Consider the following 18346-nt stretch of genomic DNA (forward strand, 5'->3'; position numbering starts at 1 on the left):
TCGTAGAAGCTGCATCAGCTCATTTTCAGCATCAACACTTTCATGAGTTAAGTCTCATGTGTTGCAAAGTTACTTGGCAATTTAAATGAAAAATAATCATCTCTTCCCACCTGACCCGGCCAACCTTGAAGTTTGCTACAGAAGCCCTTCACGTGTCACCAGACGGTACAACAATACTCCCAACCACTTGCATGCTGTAATTTAGGTGATTGAGCTTCTCGAACTTGTCACAGAGATAGGCAAGCTCGGTGAGAATAAAAGGACTTTGAAAGCTTTCAACGCCCCTTGTCTTTTGCTAGAAAAAATTCTGCAGAACCAATGTCACAGTGAATGTCAATGTTACTGCTATTAACATTGAAGCGATGTATTGACGCGCAATAATGCAACTGCTGAAACGCATTATGTATGAGGCGTCTGTGTAGCCAGGATGCTCCCTCACACTTCTCTCTGAACACGCTGTGCCATCTAGTGCTGCCACAGTAAGTCCCTGCATGGCGCATGTGTGAATATATGTTCAGACAAGGTTGTCGTAATAGTTTGATGCTGGTTCAACTCCGCCCACCACCTAAAAAAAAATTATTTTTTTTGTCATTGAAGAACGGCACATACCCAAAGGCACATACCCAGAGACCCAAGTTGGCCCCAAGGAGATTCCTTGAAGAGCGACACACACCCAGTTACACACAGCAGGGCACCCAAGTCAGTGGAAAAGACATTCATTGAAGACTGGCTCATAGCCAGGGACCCAAGTTGGCGTGAAACAGGTTTACTTGGAGACTTGCACATACTTTGCCGCACATACCCAGTGGCATTACCCAGTGACCAACCAAGTGGGTGTTAAACAGGTTCATTGTAGAGCAGCACATAAGCAGTAGCACATACCTAGTGTAGTGCCCACCGACGCCGTATCGCAGGGGTGCTAAGGTTGGCGTTCTCAGCCAGCGCCTTGGTGAAAGAGGAGGGATGGGAGGGTGCAGCGCATGCTCGATGCACAAGCTCGGCATGCGCAGTGCTGTTCTAGAAACCTGCTGCACTGGTCCTGTTGGTCGGCCGCTCCGCTGCTGCACCTCGGTTCCCTATAGTGGTGACCCTTCGGTTCACTACACTAGTAACACAAGTTGGCGTGAAACGGGTTAACTGACACCCATGACCCAAGTGTGCCCGAGGATCGGTTTTAAACCCAGTTCCCTCAGCCCGATGCTCTGACCATTACGCTACGGACTACCCAGGGACCCAAGTTTATGGGAAAACAGGAAACACAGATAGACTGCAAATAATTTGTGATGTACCCTAATAATGCTGATAGCATTAACCCTTTAAACTCCAATCCTGAGCTGTACTCATCATGGGAGACTGTACCAATATGGGTAATCAAGAGCCACACTTCTCAGTCCCATGTTGTGCTGCTCTCAGTACCAAAAACAAGTTACAGGCGGCATCGAGAAAAGCAGCCCTCGAGAACATCTTTTATTATTTTATTTTTGTGTTAATCGTAACCAGTAACCTATCAAGTAATATAGTTTCAGAATCAGAATGACATAAAAAAGCAATTATGACTACATAAAAAGAATTTGCAATTTTTTTTCTGGAATTAATTTGAGGGTGAAAGGGTTAAAACACTCACTTTTTTCCCAAAGCTAAAACAGCCCGGCCTGTGCTTTTCTCAGCACAACAGCCAACACACCTCCGTTCGTAAAAGCACATGCTGGTGTTCTGAAACCATCTCTTCGCAAAGCATGTTGAAAAGGCAACTGGGCTTAGGCCTTCCTTTGATGCTGTTCCCAACTTTGACAACATGCTGCATCATGCTCGCTAGCTCTTGGCTCAGTTACTTTGATGCCAAACCTTCCTGTGAAGCGCACAATGCATAAATAAGACTGAGCTTGCTTCACAAGGCTCAGCAAACCTGCCAATGTGCCAACCATTGCAGTGGCACCGTCACTGCACACTCCCACACACTCATCCCAAGTAAAGCCTTAACTTTCTTAATGCCATTATATTTCGTTCGCTGCTACACGCGCATACTTAATGGCATTAAGCGTCGCGATGACCATAGCTGCAGTGAAACGCTTAGGTTTGCTTGTCAATCGTAATACAATAAAAAAGAGGTATTTAGGGAGCAAATGTTTAATAAATGGCATAAGAATCATCAATAGGCGTATTTTATGTATTTTACTTCAGGAATGTCATTCTTGCACCCAGCCGTAAGCTGTTTCAAGCCGAAGCTAGCAGAACGGCTAATCCATAGTGTAGCCAAAGCATTAAAATTTGAAAAATGGCGCTCACAGCAACAAAGCTTCCAAGCAGTGATCCTGAAGACTTTGACTGTGTGCTCCAGCTTGTTACGGCGTATGTGCTTCTTCGGGCCAAACATTGTCGAGAAATTCGAAGGCTACAGTATGAGGGCAACAAGGCAAGGAGTCGCCGCCATGCAATCGAACAGCTTCTCCTGGCTAACGCACTCATGATTAGTGCTGTAGTCGTGCGTTCATTTGGCGCTGTGCCCAGGCAGCAGTGGTGGTTTCCGAAGAACTCGCGTTGGTTCGAGGACACATTGCCTCAGTTGGGTGAAGCGAACTTTAAAAGGTTTTTCCGTGTCTCCCACGCCACATACAGGTACATTATGGATGCCTGCCACGCCTATTTGCAGAGACAAGACACCGTCATGACAGACAGAATTTCTGTCGAGAAAAGAGTTGGGATTGCACTGTTCCGGCTTTGCTCGACAGCAGAAGATCGGTCAGTGGGCGAGCTCTTTGGTGTGGGACGCTCCACAGTGAACATGATATACAAGGACTTTTGTGCTGCTGTCCTTCGTAACCTTGCACAGGAGTGGCTAACTATGGTGCCGCCCACCAAAATGGGCAAGCACGTTCGCGAATTCTTCACGATGACTGGATTTCCACAAGTATTTGGTGCTTTGGATGGCTGCCACTTCCCAGTGTCCCCTCCGAAGGGCCAAGCCAGCGATTGTCACAACTACAAAGGCTGGTGGGTAAAAAAAGTGCCGTATCCATGTTGTCGCTTTTGTAAATTCTTGTAGATACATTAATGGCAAGCAGTTGCATGCTATATTACAAATAGGTGTGATCTCAGTGTTTTTCAGTATTTATGCTCAACACAGCCCAATTCATGTTGTCACTTTTGTAAATTCTTGTAGATACATTAATGGCAAGCAGTTGCCAACTATATTACAAATGGGTGCGATCTCAGTGTTTTTCAGTATTTATGCTCAACACAGCCCAATTCCATGTCCTCTGGACAACATTAAAATTTGTCTCGTTTCTCTTGCAGGTATTACCAGGTCTTACCACGCATCATACTACTGGCACTGGTTGACCACCACTATCGCTTCCGCTATGTGAACATTGGGTCACCAGGGCGGTGCCATGACTCGTACGTGTACAGCCGCTCAAGCTTGTGCGCACTCATTGAAAGCGAACTTTTCAATGGGCCAACAGCTCTGATTGAAGGAGTGCAGGTGCCGCCTATCGTTCTCTGCGGCCAGGCATTTGCCCTCAGTGCAAATCTGCAGAAACCGTACACAAATGCTTCACCTGGCACACCCGAGGGTGCGTTAAATTACAACCTTTCTAAAACAAGACGGATGGTTGAAAACGCTTTTGGCCGTTTGAAGGCTAGGTTTCGCTTCACCTTAAAGTGCATGGAATGCACCATTCCTACAGCGACAATGGTGATCAATGCATGCTGTGCGCTCCACAATGTTTGTGAAGGGTTAAAAGACCACATAGAATTGCAGTGGGAGAATGAACGAGCTGCCACAGATGTGCTGTATGAGCTGCCGCAGCACACCACACAAGCTCAAGCCAGCAATGGACGTGCTGTTCAAGCTGCTCTAGCAAAATATTTTTTTAAAGAAAATCAGTGAACATTCGCATAATGCTGCATTTGTAGAAGACTACTGTCTATCATGAATCCTTGTTCTCCTGCCAAGCTAGTATGAATTTCTCTAAATGCCTTTCTATGCCATCTTGTGTTCTGCAATAAACAATGTTCTAACTGTATTTCTATTGTCTTGTTTTTATGCACTTATTCATCCACAGAACATGAAGTCAATGATTCATTACTGTGATGAATGTTGCACCATGTTTGTTTTGTAGGTGCAAATGAAATCACTAACAAACATCACATCAATAAAAAATATCACAACTTTATTTCACAAACAGTATAAACATTAGAATTATAACACTTTAAGGGGGGATGCGGGGCTAAAATACCGATTTCGGTGAAAAAAACATGTTTTTTTTTTCTGAGTTCTGAATTGGTTGTTTAATAAGGAATCTCATCACCAAGTTTGGTAGTTATCTCAGCAGTAGAAAGGAAAAAAAATTAGTTTTTTTCCCTTCAAGTTGGTGGCTCCCGTTTCCTGTCGAACACTACTCTGAATGCTGTTTTTCCAAACCGGCCGCATAGCAGGCAAGAAACAAAACGCAAAGTGAATGCCCAAGTTAGGAAGTTTGTTTTTCGCACAATAGAAGAAACTAAAGAAACACTATAGAAACTAAAGAGAACGACGAAAGGTCTCGGGGCAAGGGGAAGCTGACACAAACTGTAAAAAAACTCTCTGCTTACTGTGCATCTACCCTGAAAGACAATGCTCCAGATGTAAAAAAAAAATGCCACGAGGAGTATTTGTGACGCTTTTTCACTCCTATTGAACAGATGAAGTCCCACGACACGACGATTGCCCAGTTGGTGAGGACTCTTGGCGTCACTACAGTCGGCACAGAGCCCTAGTTGCAGCGAGCAAGCCATCAGTGCCAAGATCCATCGTCCAGCTTTCAGCAGAGACGTTGCCAAAGAGCTGGTACCTGTCTACAACAGGCTTAGTAAGCCAGAGCTTCTTGCGTAATGTTCAAGGATGCAGACACAGAATGCAAACGAGTCCGTCAATGCTCTTGTATGGAAAAGGTGCCCAAAGACAGAATTTGCGTCACTGCGAACAGTGGAGACTGCAGCAGCACTGGCTGTGACAGAATTCAATGAAGGAGCATGTGGCATCAAGAAAGTTCTCGACAAGCTGGAACTTGAACATGGAGTCCAGACGAATAAGCACATTCAGCAAGCAACGAAGCAAGCCATTTCACGAGCGCAGGCAAGAGCGATGGATAGCTCTAAAGCTGAAAAAAAAAGATGACGCCTTGAAGTGATCGCCACAGAGCACCGTCGTGTTAAAGAGGAGGACCCGACATATGCAGCAGGGCACTTTGATTAATTTTTTCTGATCATCAGAATAAATGCTCTGAAATCTTTGAACTGATTTTTCTCAGTTTGTACTTTTTGCAAAAAAAAAAGAGCTTTAGGAAAAGTATCATTTCCAAACTGCATCACCAAGTGCTGCTTCGAACCCTATTTCTACAGTAAAATTTCATGAGGAACAAGATAAAGTACTTTTCAGATGCGTAAGTTTTCTCCAACATATAATATTTAGCATATCTTTGACATGTAATGACAGCGAAAAAAATAATCTTCATTTTCAGAGTGATGGCATTTTTACAGAAATGACATAAAAAATGTGCAACAGGCCTTATCTTGCACTATAAACCATCTAGAAGGTATCTAACCACAAATAATTTGTATATTTTCATTATATTGTAAACGATAGTTTTCCTAAGTTGACATACAAGGTCGCTCAATTTCACAGTTATAGCTTTTTTCCTCATTTTGCTAGGGCGCTGATATTTGGAAGATATTCTAATGACAACAAGATCACCTACTCCTGAAAATTTCATGAAAATTGGTTGAGCACTTCAAAAGTTGACCCTACAGCCTACATCCCCCCTTAATAAAAAAATATCACATTTCACTGCACTGCAGTATAAAAGAAATTACTGAAAAATATCACATTATAAAACAATACATCTCTTTAAAACCTGTTATTTTTTAAATGAATTCCACATGTTGATGAGCACCTGCTCTCTTTTTGCGCCTTCTTCCTGCAATCGAAGCTCCCGCTCATGGCACTCCTTTTCATCTTTAATCGATTGCTCCAACATGGCTCTTGGAGCCCGCTGCTCAGATATCAGCTCCCTTATTTCACTGGAAGCGCTGTTGGCAGCACAGCGCTTGCGCTTTGCTGCTATTGGCTGCCGTCCTGGTGTGCTGAGCACTTCACTGCTCTGTAGTGCTGTCATTGGTGATGAGGGGCAGCTTGTTCGTGGCTCCAATAGCGTGGGTGGCTCCAATAGCATGGGTGGCTCATCATCTGTTGGAACCCAGTCGATGTCGTATAAGGTAGCGGCATCGTCAGCAGGCACGGAATCGCCTGTTTCCATGCCTCGAATTATCTGCATAGTGTCGTGAAATCAGAAATCACTGACATCAGAGAACACAACTTTGTTAGCACAAAAGTAAAAATAACACAAATTTTGCATAAGTTGAAACATTCTGGAGAAGTTTCCCTGTGCATGTATGCAAAAAATTGACATAGTCACCGATGCACTCACTTTGCTAACAGTTGGTGCCTGGCAGGTACTCTCCACCACCAACTCCAAGTTGTTTGATGGAAGGGATCCCAGGAAACTATGGATTTTCCAATAGTACTTCCATGGGATCCCTCCCTGGCCAGTGGTTTTCTTCTGGGTATAGTTCCTGAAACCGCAAGATGTCATTAATCCTACACCAACATTCAATATACAAAAAACAGCACTATATTCTAGTGCTTTTGAATCAACTGGTGGCTTAATGTCTAAATTCTCTAATAGTGCTTGCTGTTGGGGTAGTTGGCCCACGTCATACAATGGATTCGTCAATAACACGATCCCCGACAGGGGAGAACATAAGGACGGGGCGAGTGCGTTAGTAGAAATTATCACACGGTTGCTGATGAGAGTTCTGACGAAATGTCAAAACACCCGTGTACTTATATTTAGGTGTATGTTAAAGAACCCTAGGTTTGTTAAAGAATCCCATGTGTGACCACGCAGGTGGTCAAAATTTCCGTAGTCCCCCACTCACTACGACGTGCCTCATACAGAAAGTGGTTTGAGCACGTAAACCTCATAATTTAATAATAATAACCGTCCAAGCAGGGCGTGCAGGCATGCATGGTTAATGCATGCGCTGCTACTTGCTTTCGCGATTATAACACTTTAGCAAAACGATTCAGGCTAGCAAAACACCAGCGCATGCACACAAAAAGCTAAATACACGTTGTACTGGCATTGACAGGCACATTACAATGCGTCGTTAGTGCAAACACATGAAGCAAAAGCTGTATTTCCACCGCAGATTTTTTATCTTGGAATGCACCTGCATTTTAGTTTTAATCATAACTAGCTCTGCTAGGGCTACTCTAGTGGACTCATACATTTTTCCATTTCGTTTATGGCTATGTAACTGGCCGAGGTTTTCCTCCTATAAGTTTATCAGTGCTTCTGTCTCACTGTCGGTCCAGTTGGCGCGGTCCTTGGTTTTATCCATTTTCACACACACACACAAAAAAGAATGCCTGTGAACGACTACACAAAACGTGTTGCGACAGACGACAATGTGACAATGTGTTCAAATGTTGCGCTCTTGCTTTGCTTTTTCCTGGATTTGGCTGGATTTTTTACTGGATTTAGAACAAGCCTATAAAGAACTATCTTTTTCGTAGTGGCAAAATTGCCTGCTGATCTCTGTAAAAATAAAGAGCCCCTCTTTGCAAAATTGAAGAATATATTTATTGTTTTCATCTACAAGTTTGTTTAATAGCGTCAAAATGTGGTCACCATGGCAACGGAGGGAACATTGGAAACGAGAATACGCATTCGATGGGGAAGTGAATTGTAATAAATGTAAGAACGCACTGTGCCGCAGAAAAAGAGCTCTCGCTAAACAAAAGTGAATAACATATTAATAGTTCTTCACTAATAATTCGTTTTGTCACGTCGGAATGTCAAGACATTGGGAACGAGAGTAGGCATTTGACGGCAAAGTGAGTTATGAGAACGCACTACGTCGCGAATGGCATTAAGCTTTAATGCCATTAAGCATGTCCGTTTGGCACCCCGCGAATGACATTAAAGTTTAAGGCATTAGCCAGTTAATGTCATTTTCTGTGCCCATGTGGCAGGGGTATTACACTTTCAATGGCACTAACCTTGCCCGTGTGGCATGGGTATAAGTCCATGCAGAACAAAAAAAAACTATCGGTAGCATTGAAGAAGTCTTTATCTTTCACTGTTGTTTCAAGCTCTTTGCACAAAGCAACTCTTAGGCAATGGCTTATCGACGAAACGTGCAAACATGATGAGCTGTGGGCTGCCAGACACGTCGCAGCTCTCATCCACGACAAAAGGAAACTAGCGGGAAACTAGCAGACATGCCGCTACCGATCAATGACTAAAGCAAGGTTAATTGGCAGCCTCTTATTAAACTGTCTAACATCTTACATTTCTTGGGTTTCATTTCGTTTCATTTTTATTCCTTAAAGACCCCGTAACGGGGTATTACATAAGGGGTGGGTTACACAGAAATAAGCAGAAACCATGTGTTAATCTATGGTGAAAGGTGATTGGTGACACTTTCTATGAAAATGGATGGACAAGGGATGGCAGCGGTGTCGCCCGGAAGGCCATTCCAGTCAGCAGCTGTACGAGGAAAAAAATGACGTAGAAAAGGTAACGGTGCATGCACGTGGGCACGCGACTTGAAGAGGATGACCAGTGCGATTAGATATGCGTGTTGGTGGAACAGTGTGTGGCGGGATTCCCATCGACCTATGAAGAAGTTTATAGAATAAAGGAAGACTGGCGATACGGCGGCGACATGAGAGAAGGGGTAAATTAGATTCTAATTTTAGTGATGACACACTCACATCATAAGAATACGAACGATGCATGACACGGTTTTGAAGTGACTCAAGGGCGTCTTGAGTATAAGCTTGTTGTGGGTTCCAAATTGGTGAAGCATATTCCAATTTTGTTCGCACGAGAGTTTTATAAGCTAACAATTTTACGTTCTTAGATGCGTTATGTAGATGACGTCGCAAAAATCCAAGTGTTTTATTTGCAGATGATATAACGTTAGTGGCGTGTACAGCCCAAGTACATCAAGTTTCTGGGACTACGACTTCCATTGCTTCACTTAAGTCAAGGTCCTTGCCTTGATAGGCTGGTTGCTTTGTCCAAAGGTAGCGGGCTAGCTTGGTTGGTGCAAGGAAGCTTTGTGCAAGCACTTCATTGCACAAAACACATTGCGACTTACCACCGATTTCTGTAAACCTGAACTTCAGGAAACTATCTTTGTACCCTCATAACTTCAACATTGCGATGGCATGCATGGTACTTCGCGCCAGATGCTAGCGTAACAGATACTTAGAAGCTGTTCACCATGACAGGGCATTTACCCATCTGTGTTTTTCTGTTCGCAGGTGATGGACACCCTCAGGCAACTTCCCAATCAGAGTGTCAGGATCTGCATTCAAGGATTATCCACTCCGACTACAAAGGAGTGGACGCAGGTCAAGCTGGAACCTCACCGTACGTAATTGGCAAATGACATTGTGAAACCTACTTTAACCCTTTCAGTGTCGGACCTTTCTGGCCGTAACGCACCCCCAGTGTCGGCTTGGTTTCAGGGAACGAGCATAACAGGGAATGAACATAGCAATTTATTTTTGATTATAATTGGTATACAAATAACATAGTCAATGCAATATACAGCTTTCAGTGTTCTGCAGCTGTTGTTAGTAAACATCATCATCATCATCAGCCTGACTATAAAATCCCTTCAACATCCGAATCTGACGATGTGGAACCCTCTTCCTCGCATGCGACTCTGTCCGAGTCCGAATCCGAGCTCGGCTCGTATTCTGAATCGGAATTGAGCCACCGCTCCAATGAGCAGACGAAGGTCCCGCGTGCTGAGCCATCCGAAAGTAACCGCGCGCAGGGAGGATGCGCTTTCAGTCGCCCGCACAACGGAGATAAATGGGACGTTGCGTGATCAAGATGACAGAGGGAGATGGAAAAAGGCTAAACAAAGTTCGAAGGGCTTTACATTTACTGCTGCAAGTCGGAAGCGAGGGTGCGGCGAGAGAGCGAATGCAGCAACGAGTCACCCTTTTCGGAGAGGCAACGGCACGTGCGCCTGAACTTGACGCGCCGTAGCAGGCACATCAACAGAAGAAAAAAAATTACCGACGATTACGTTACTTCCTAATGCGAAATTTGAGCGCAGCAAATAAGCTGTTTCACCTTTTCGATAGATTGGGGCAAAGTTCCAAACGGATTGTCTGTAAACTGTCGCCGGAAAGCATTTGTTGCACCGACTGTTTGCGAGCCTTTGTTTGCGTTTGGCCTCGGCCTCGGCCGCGCGAACGGTAGAGTCTTCTCTGCGACGGCGATGAGCTTCTGCTTCAGCCTCGCTTACTGCTGGTTGCTCTCGACGGCGGCGATGAGCCTCCGCTTCGGCGGTGCGAACGGCAGGGTCTTCTCGGCGGCGGCGATGAGCTTCTGCTTCAGCCTCGCTTACTGCTGGTTGCTCTCGACGGCGGCGATGAGCCTCCGCTTCGGCGGCGCGAACTGCAGGGTCTTCTCGGCGGCGGCGATGAGCTTCTGCTTCAGCCTCGCTTACTGCTGGTTGCTCTCGACGGCGGCGATGAGCCTCCGCTTCGGCGGCGCGAACGGCAGGGTCTTCTCGGCGGCGGCGCTTAGCCTCTGCTTCGGCGACGCGTACTCCTGGATCATCTCGACAGCGGCGACGGTAAACTTCTGCTTCGGCGGCACGCACCTCTGGATTCTGACGGCGACGGCGCTGGGCCTCTGCTCTGGCAGCTCGTTTAGCAGCAGCAGCAGCAGCAGCAGCAGACGGAGGACTTCCATCGGTCGTCTCCCTCATGGCTCAGAAAGAACTGGCAGATAATTTCGCAGTGGCGAACGGCAGCGGCAATTTCGGCTCGGGCGGTGCACATATACAGATCTGCCGCCACCGATCTGGCTCTCTGATTGCCACCGCACAGGGCGAACGGCAGCGGCAATTTCGGCTCGGGCGGTGCACATATACAGATCCGCCGCCACCGATCTGGCTCTCTGATTGCCACCGCACAGGGGTTGCATTGGAGGAGGAGCGAAGAAAGGAATTAAGTTCGAGCCGGCGCTTTGACAACCGGAGACTCGCAGGAAGAGGGGGGAGGGGGGCGGCGTGTACACCCAGCGGCAAACGATGGGGGCAGAAGCGCGCGCAGCAAGCGGACAACACGATAAAGGGAGGAGGGAAGAGATAGCAGCGACTGACTGATGCCGCTGACGCCGATAGTGAGTCAACCCCAGCTGCGGAGTTGGTTTCAGGGACAACGCCGCCGATGCCGACACAAACAATATGATACCCTCGCTTCCGCAGCGCGAAGAACCAGGTCTAGCCGTGGGAAGGTGGTCACGTATTCGTCGACGTGCCGGGGCCTACGTGAAATAACCGGCGCGTCGGCAACTGAAGAGCACCCTATCCGCCACACAAGAACAGGGGGGGAGGGGGGGACCCTTTCCTCCTCTTTCTGCATGGCGGCGACGGTGTTCTATGCAGTCACGTTATCTTGACTCTCTAGCGGCGTCAGCGGCATCCAGCGGTATCAGTCGGTCGCTGCTAGCGCTGGGGGGATGAAAGTGGGGGCGGAGCTGGTTACGAGGCCGACGACAACGCCGACGACGACGCGAAACCCAGGAACGGACGCCAAAGAGCTGCGCTCTAAAATAAAAACCTTCAAACCAGCGGAGATGGCAGAACAACCCTTGAACCCATAACCACACGCGCGCGACGCATGATACAGCGAACACGGAGCCACCGCGCCACTCAGCAAAGAGAAAGTGGGGAGTGGCAGTCGCGCCGTACTCTTCAATACATGGAGTAACACAAGTCAGTGCGAATATACGAACTTGTAGAAAGAGTCAACAGATAGCATGGCCAATCCAGGAGTGCCAGCTTTGCACTCTGTCGCGAAATTTTGAACGCACGATAGAGAACGTACCGGTACGTCAGTGACACTGTGGGGGGGAAGCGCGATGACGTACCGGTACATCCATGACAGCGAAACCACTCACACTGTCACAGAGCTGCACACTCGGTTAGCTTGCACTGGTGTAGTCTCGGTTCTGTGCAATTGATCGATTGATTGAAAAACTTTATTTAATAAATAGGAAAGACAAGGGAATGGGAAGGGTGGCTGTTGCTGTATGACCAGCCTGGTCTAAGAGACCCTTCTGGGTCTCCAAGTCAGCTCGAGCGAAAACTGCCTCCCAAGGCTCCCTGTGTGAGGTCACTATAAGGGGCAAGTTTATGTTCGGTGGCCTATATGCACATTCCCACATAATGAGGGGGAAGAGACCAGGGGCGTAGCCGGGGGGCCCTTATGAGGCTTCAACCCTTCACCACCACCACCAAAATTTTTTCGTGCTGTCATGCACTGCCAACCAAAACAACCCCCGGCAGCAGAAATCATTCTGGATTTTCTCTAGAATGTATTTTTCACGCTTGAAAAGACATTTTGACGCGAAGATTATGAACTCAGGCTGGATTTCGTGGCCGCACCCATGCACCTGGAGTCACATAACGTAAAGAGCCCCATCCGAGCACAAAGTTTCAAGGGCATATTGATGGCGAGCGGGCTCGTCGCACATCTCGCGGAGAGCACGGATTTCAATTCCGAAACTTTATAAGTATAAAGATCAGATAAACTTTTCATGCAAAAGGCGCATTGGCATTTCCAAAGTCGTGCTTTAGATTTTCAATTTTCAATCTTTGTGGGTTAATGTTCTCATAAATATTTGACACCAAAGGTGCATTGACTTTTCTAAAGTCATACATCGAACCATACAACGAGGCAAGCCAAATCAACACACTATCAGACATTTGCCTTGTTTGACGCACTATACAGGGTGTTTCAGCCAACTTTAGCCAGAGTTTAAGAATACGCTGATGTACTTCAAGATGATGCGACCAAATGCATGTTGCTCGCTTTTGTATGCAGTGTGTCACGCTATCTTTGTTTTTTGTTTAATTAGATAATTAGTCAAGATTAATCAACTAATTTCTTAAGCAAGGAAGCTAAAAAAAATTCCAATTAGAAGGTTGCGGAGCGGTTTGCAAAATGTTCGAATAAAAAGTTTCTGTCTTTCTATCTATTAGGTATTAGTGTCTTTCAGTTTGCCGTAGATGCCCACGAAATAAAAAAAATAAAACACAATGTAACATGCCCGTTTACGCGTCGTGATTGCACTGCTCCCAAGCATTCTGCGCACAAACAGCAATAAGTGCGCTGCCGCAAGCATTGTGTGTTCGATTTAAGCTAGCAACCGTTATCGCTTGTGCTCCGTAAAGCGCCTGATGGACGTAGTGGTGGTGCTAGATGGTAGTTCTAGACAGTGATAAACAGACTATCATGCATCGGCTGTTAGAACGCGAGCAATTTCGTGAGGCCTTTTTACAACGAGGGAAAAGAAGACATGATTCTTGTCCTAGGAGCTGCAAGCGGACAGAGACAGCAGGCTCCAAGAATATTTCGAAGCTGGCACCCGAGTATGTGACTCAGCGGGATGACGATATTCAACACCTACGAGTCAATGAAGCAAACCAGAAGTTTCACAAGAAAGAGGCAGATAGCTTCAGTTATAAATAATAAAGCTCACTCCAACGTTTTGTCTTTCATGGCGGCTAATCCACATGCTAGCACGCGCAGCGTGGTGCACAGCTCGGTGTGTCCAACTGAACTACCTGGAGGATTTTGAAAACAGCTGTACTGCACCCCTATCATCTGCGATTGCATCAATGCCTGGAGTCAAAGGATCTCCAAAGGAGACTTGACTTTGCGAATTGGACTTTGATTTAGGAGGAGCAGGATTCTGACTTTCTCACCAAGGTATCTGGACTGACAAGGCGAACTTTTCCCGAAACTGACAAGTAAATATCCACAACGCACACTATTGGAGTGAGCGAAATCCCCACTGGCGAGGAAGGTCCCCCCACCAATATCAGTAGTCTTTTAACATTTGGCGTGGAATATATGACAGCACATTCATTGGCCCAGTGTTTTTAACAACACTCTGACCGGCAATAGGTATGTATGTGAGTTTCTCAAAGGGCCAGTTGATGATTCCTGCTGCAACATGCCACTAGCCCGGCTTGACGCAATGGGGTATTATCGCGACAAGGCTCCAGCCCACACATGTAGTCAAGCACGAGCATAGCTTGATGTTACCTTCCCAGAGCAATGGATAGGGAGAAACTGGCCTATCCTGTGGCCGGCAAGGTCACCCGTCCTCAACCCTCATGACTTTTTCTTGTGGTGCTATATTAAGAATCATGTATACACAATGGCAACGAGGACTCCATAAGCCTTGCAGGAGAAGTTTTCACGACGCATGCGCATCAAGGAGTTCTTTTTCGATAGACCAGATGTAGGAAAAGGCGATAGAGACTCTCTTAGACCACTTAGCACGTGGACGCCAGAAACAGAACAGCTCCCAGACCTAGATTTATACATAAAACTGATATCAAAGGAAATTCTAGAGTCAGCGCGGCATTGCCGGAAACGCAAAAATTTGATCCCCGCTCAACACCAAATGTTTAAAGAACTTGCGAAAAGGAATGATATTATAATAAAACCAGCGGACAAAGGCGGCAGTATCGTAATCCGGCCTATAGAAAAGTACAAGAATAAGGCCTCTAAACAACTGAGCAACCACACCCATTACAGAAAACTCGACTCTAACCCAACTTCAGATTACAGCAATATTGTGATAAACACAACAGCGGAGCTCCTGTCTAGGGAACTAATCATGCAATCTGAATATCGCTTCATGATGCCCAAGAGCAAAGAATCAGGCCACCTTTATCTTCTTCCTAAAATACATAAAGTTCCGGTCGAAGAAATATTTACAGCAGAAATCCCAGGTCGGCCTATTGTGCCTAATAACACACCTACTGTGTCACTATTTAAATTCTTAAATCACCACCTGTCAAACATCCCCACCACCCTCCCATCTTTTATTCAAGACACGCCGTACTTCCTTCGAATTATCGACGGCATCAACGGCAACCAAATCCTTTCCGACCGCGCTATTCTAGTCACTTTGGATGTGTCTGCCCTTTACACCAACATTCCCATGATTGAAGGAATTGAAGCCGTTTCTAGATCCCTCGCAATCAATCCCCAAGCGCATGCTCCTGAAGTTTGCTTATCACTCCTTAGGTTAGTTCTCACGCTCAACTATTTCGAATTCGATTCTATTCACTACCTGCAAACTTTCGGCACTAGCATGGGTACAACATTCACTCCCACGTATGCGAACATTTTCATGGGACAGCTTGAAGCAGACCTGTTGAAATCCTACCCTTTAAAACCTCACACCTATCTTCGTTACATTGACGACATACATAATATGGGAACACGGCACAAGCACCTTAACCGATTTAATTAGCCATTTCAGTTGCTTTCATCCGAGTATTAAATTTACTGCTCACCACTCTCCTAGTCAGATCAACTTCCTGGACACGACAGTCTACATAGAAAATGGAAAACTGAGAACGACACTTTACCAGAAGCCTACAGATAGCCAGCAATATTTAGACTACAACAGTCATCACCTGCGACATTGCAAGCAAGAAATTTTTGTCGGGCAAGCGAAATGAATAAGAAGAATCTGCAGCGAAGACCGCGATTATATCCACCACCTAAATGACCTTAAAACAACCCTAGCAGAAAGGAACTATCCCCAAGTTGCTCTCGAAAGAGCTTATGATACTGCGTCAAAATTGCAGAGACAGTCGGAACTGGCAAAGAAACAGCCCACTCTAGAATCTGACAGACCGCCGGCCTTTATAACAAAATATTCTAATGCACTCCCAAACTTAAACAACATCCTAAGAAAATACCACCCAATATTATCAAGTAACGAGCATCTGAGAAAAGCGTTCCCGGATGTACCTAGGGTTACCTATCGGCGAAACAGGAACATTAAAGACATGTTAGTGCACGCAAAAGTCAGCCAACGGCATTCCCCCGTAATAAAAGCATGTTGTCGCCCCAGGTGCAAAACCTGCAGGCACCTTCAAAGTGACATTAAAATTAAAAGCACCACAAATAGCTATACACATGAAGTCAAATCTAGCTTCACTTGTACAAGTTCGGATGTGATTTATATGCTTGAATGTTCCTTCTGTAAAAAAACAATATATCGGTGAAACAGGACAAGCAATGAACATCAGATTAAACGGACAGTGCGCGGACACAGCTAAAAAGCTTCCCAAAGCCGTCGCCGAGCATTTCAACCAACCAGGTCATAACTTTGATTAACTTAAACTCTACATCTTACAGTCAAATTTCCGTTCTGAACGAGAAAGAAAATACAAAGAATCATACCTTATCCATAAGTTCAAGACATTGCAACCAATAGGCACAAACGTTTCAAAGGGAGCTTTAGAATCCATTCGCTATGCTAAATTTCAAGCTATAGGCAACAACACTTAGTTTGATTTCTTGACCTAGACCTTTCTTGTTAGTCTAACACGCGTGCGTTGACAGACTGTGGGGGGGGGGGTCTGGCCTTGTGCACAGCATTCCTTTACTCTCAATTCGACACGCTAACACACCTTCCCTCGTTGCCTCACCCTCTCACCTGACACCCTCTCCCCTTTACAAGAACCCCACCTATATATACTGTGGCGAGGAAAGCATACGTCGCCTTGAAGAAGACAAGTCCACTTGTCAAAACATTGGCTCCTGCTTTCACCTTGTTCTCGTTTTGCTCATCGTCTAGGAAGGTCTAGGAAGAGGAGTAGCTGCGCATGACTGAATGATGTCATAGCAGATTGCAGTGCCTTGTGGAAGTAAATAGTGAAGGAAGCATCTGCAATGGGGGGTCAATAGCATACGCTGATAATAATTTGTAGGTATGAAGAATTGCACAGAGCAGATAAAATTTCCAGAGGTGAAGTGATATCGACAATGAAGCAACAAACGCTGTGATGGGCAGCTATCAGGACACTTCCTCTGCATTTGCCTACACGATCCCACCTAAAAATGTCCAAATCAGGGAGGAATGAATTCAGCTCTGTGTTATCGACGGTTGAATTCAGCCACATTTCGAGGCTGCAGAGTGCTTCGCGTTTGGGCAGCAAGGGTCCTTTGCTAGTATAAACAAATGATACAGGGATGCTGTTTGGTTTTGTGGTAGTGTGTGATGGTAGCTATGAAGTTGATATAACTCTATTTGTTGCATTATCGTACTTGTAAGTTCTGTTCTCCATGGTTAGGTTATCGTACCAAAGTTTAAAAGGTTTCTGTTGGGACTTGCCGAACTCTGTTAGTCGTTTATGTGCATGCCGAGTGTTAGATAAGCAGTCTTCTGATATGCTGTGGTTGGACCTTCTTAGTTGTTTAGCATTTGAAAGAATATATTGTGTAGCAAAGCAGAGGAGCTCTATATTGGGCCATCCTCTGCAGCGCTTTCTAGTGAGTCAAGCTCTCCAGCACTGTTCTTGGGGTCCATGCCCTGCGCTGATTGTCGGCCCAACCGCAGGTGGCTAATAAACACTTTTACAAGTGGTGGAGGTTGTTTCGGCCTACGACGTCAACCCTGGAACTTTGAACCTGTGGACTACGCTCAACCATGCCTGAAGACGCATGCCAGCAAATCTCTCCTACTCCATTGTCTCCTCAGTCGGTCCTGTGCTGTGGTGTGCCTCGCCACAGGGACCATGCTATTTTCAGCTGCGCTGATGCCACCCACGTCGAGGGCTGGCTGACAACATATTGTTAAAAACTGCTTAACGACTATGTTGTACTGTTCATTGTGCTTGAGCATCTCAGCCAGGTGAATTATAGAATTGCGTGCCTCACTTCCAGTGGAAGACAGTCATCCAAGACCGACATCATGCAAGTAGCCTGCCTGAAGCCGTTTACTCAACGAAAGCCCCACTGACTTCTCACCCGGAGGGCTTCGTCTGCAAGAGGAGCCATGTTACAGTGCATCAAAGGTAGTGGAGCAGCAGCATCAGCAGCAACAACAACATTAAGAGGGCAGCAAAGAAAAGGACGACGGGCAGTACCAGCACCCACTTGCCCTATGGCTCTCTGAAATAAACGCCTTCTACACAGCCCGTAACAATGGGAAAGGGTAAGCGCCCACAACAAATGGGGGAATCCTGCCAAACTGAGCAACATGCTCTTTTATCCCAGTGGTGTCGCCAGTCTTTGATACAACAACCATGAGACCAACTTTCCCGTCTTGGGCCTCGTTCAAAACCTCTTTAATGGCTGTGTTTGGACTCCCTGCTGTGCGCAAGCTGCGAGTGGAATCGCATTTGTGGGAATGTGCACAGCAGCCATGTGCATCATTTACCAGCTACA

General features: G+C 46.0%; 1 protein-coding gene across 2 annotated transcripts in view; it reads left to right on the forward strand.

The window, feature by feature from the left end:
* Positions 1-18346, forward strand: part of LOC139060239 (activating signal cointegrator 1 complex subunit 3-like) — a 462385-nt gene that overhangs the window by 417865 nt on the left and 26174 nt on the right. For both annotated transcript variants that reach the window (XM_070539311.1, XM_070539312.1), the window contains one exon: positions 9377-9485. In XM_070539311.1, coding sequence (XP_070395412.1) covers positions 9377-9485 — 109 coding nt within the window. The remainder of the gene's footprint in view (positions 1-9376; positions 9486-18346) is intronic.

This window comes from Dermacentor albipictus, chromosome 5 (genome assembly GCF_038994185.2).
Source record: "Dermacentor albipictus isolate Rhodes 1998 colony chromosome 5, USDA_Dalb.pri_finalv2, whole genome shotgun sequence".
Classification (NCBI taxonomy): domain Eukaryota; kingdom Metazoa; phylum Arthropoda; class Arachnida; order Ixodida; family Ixodidae; genus Dermacentor; species Dermacentor albipictus.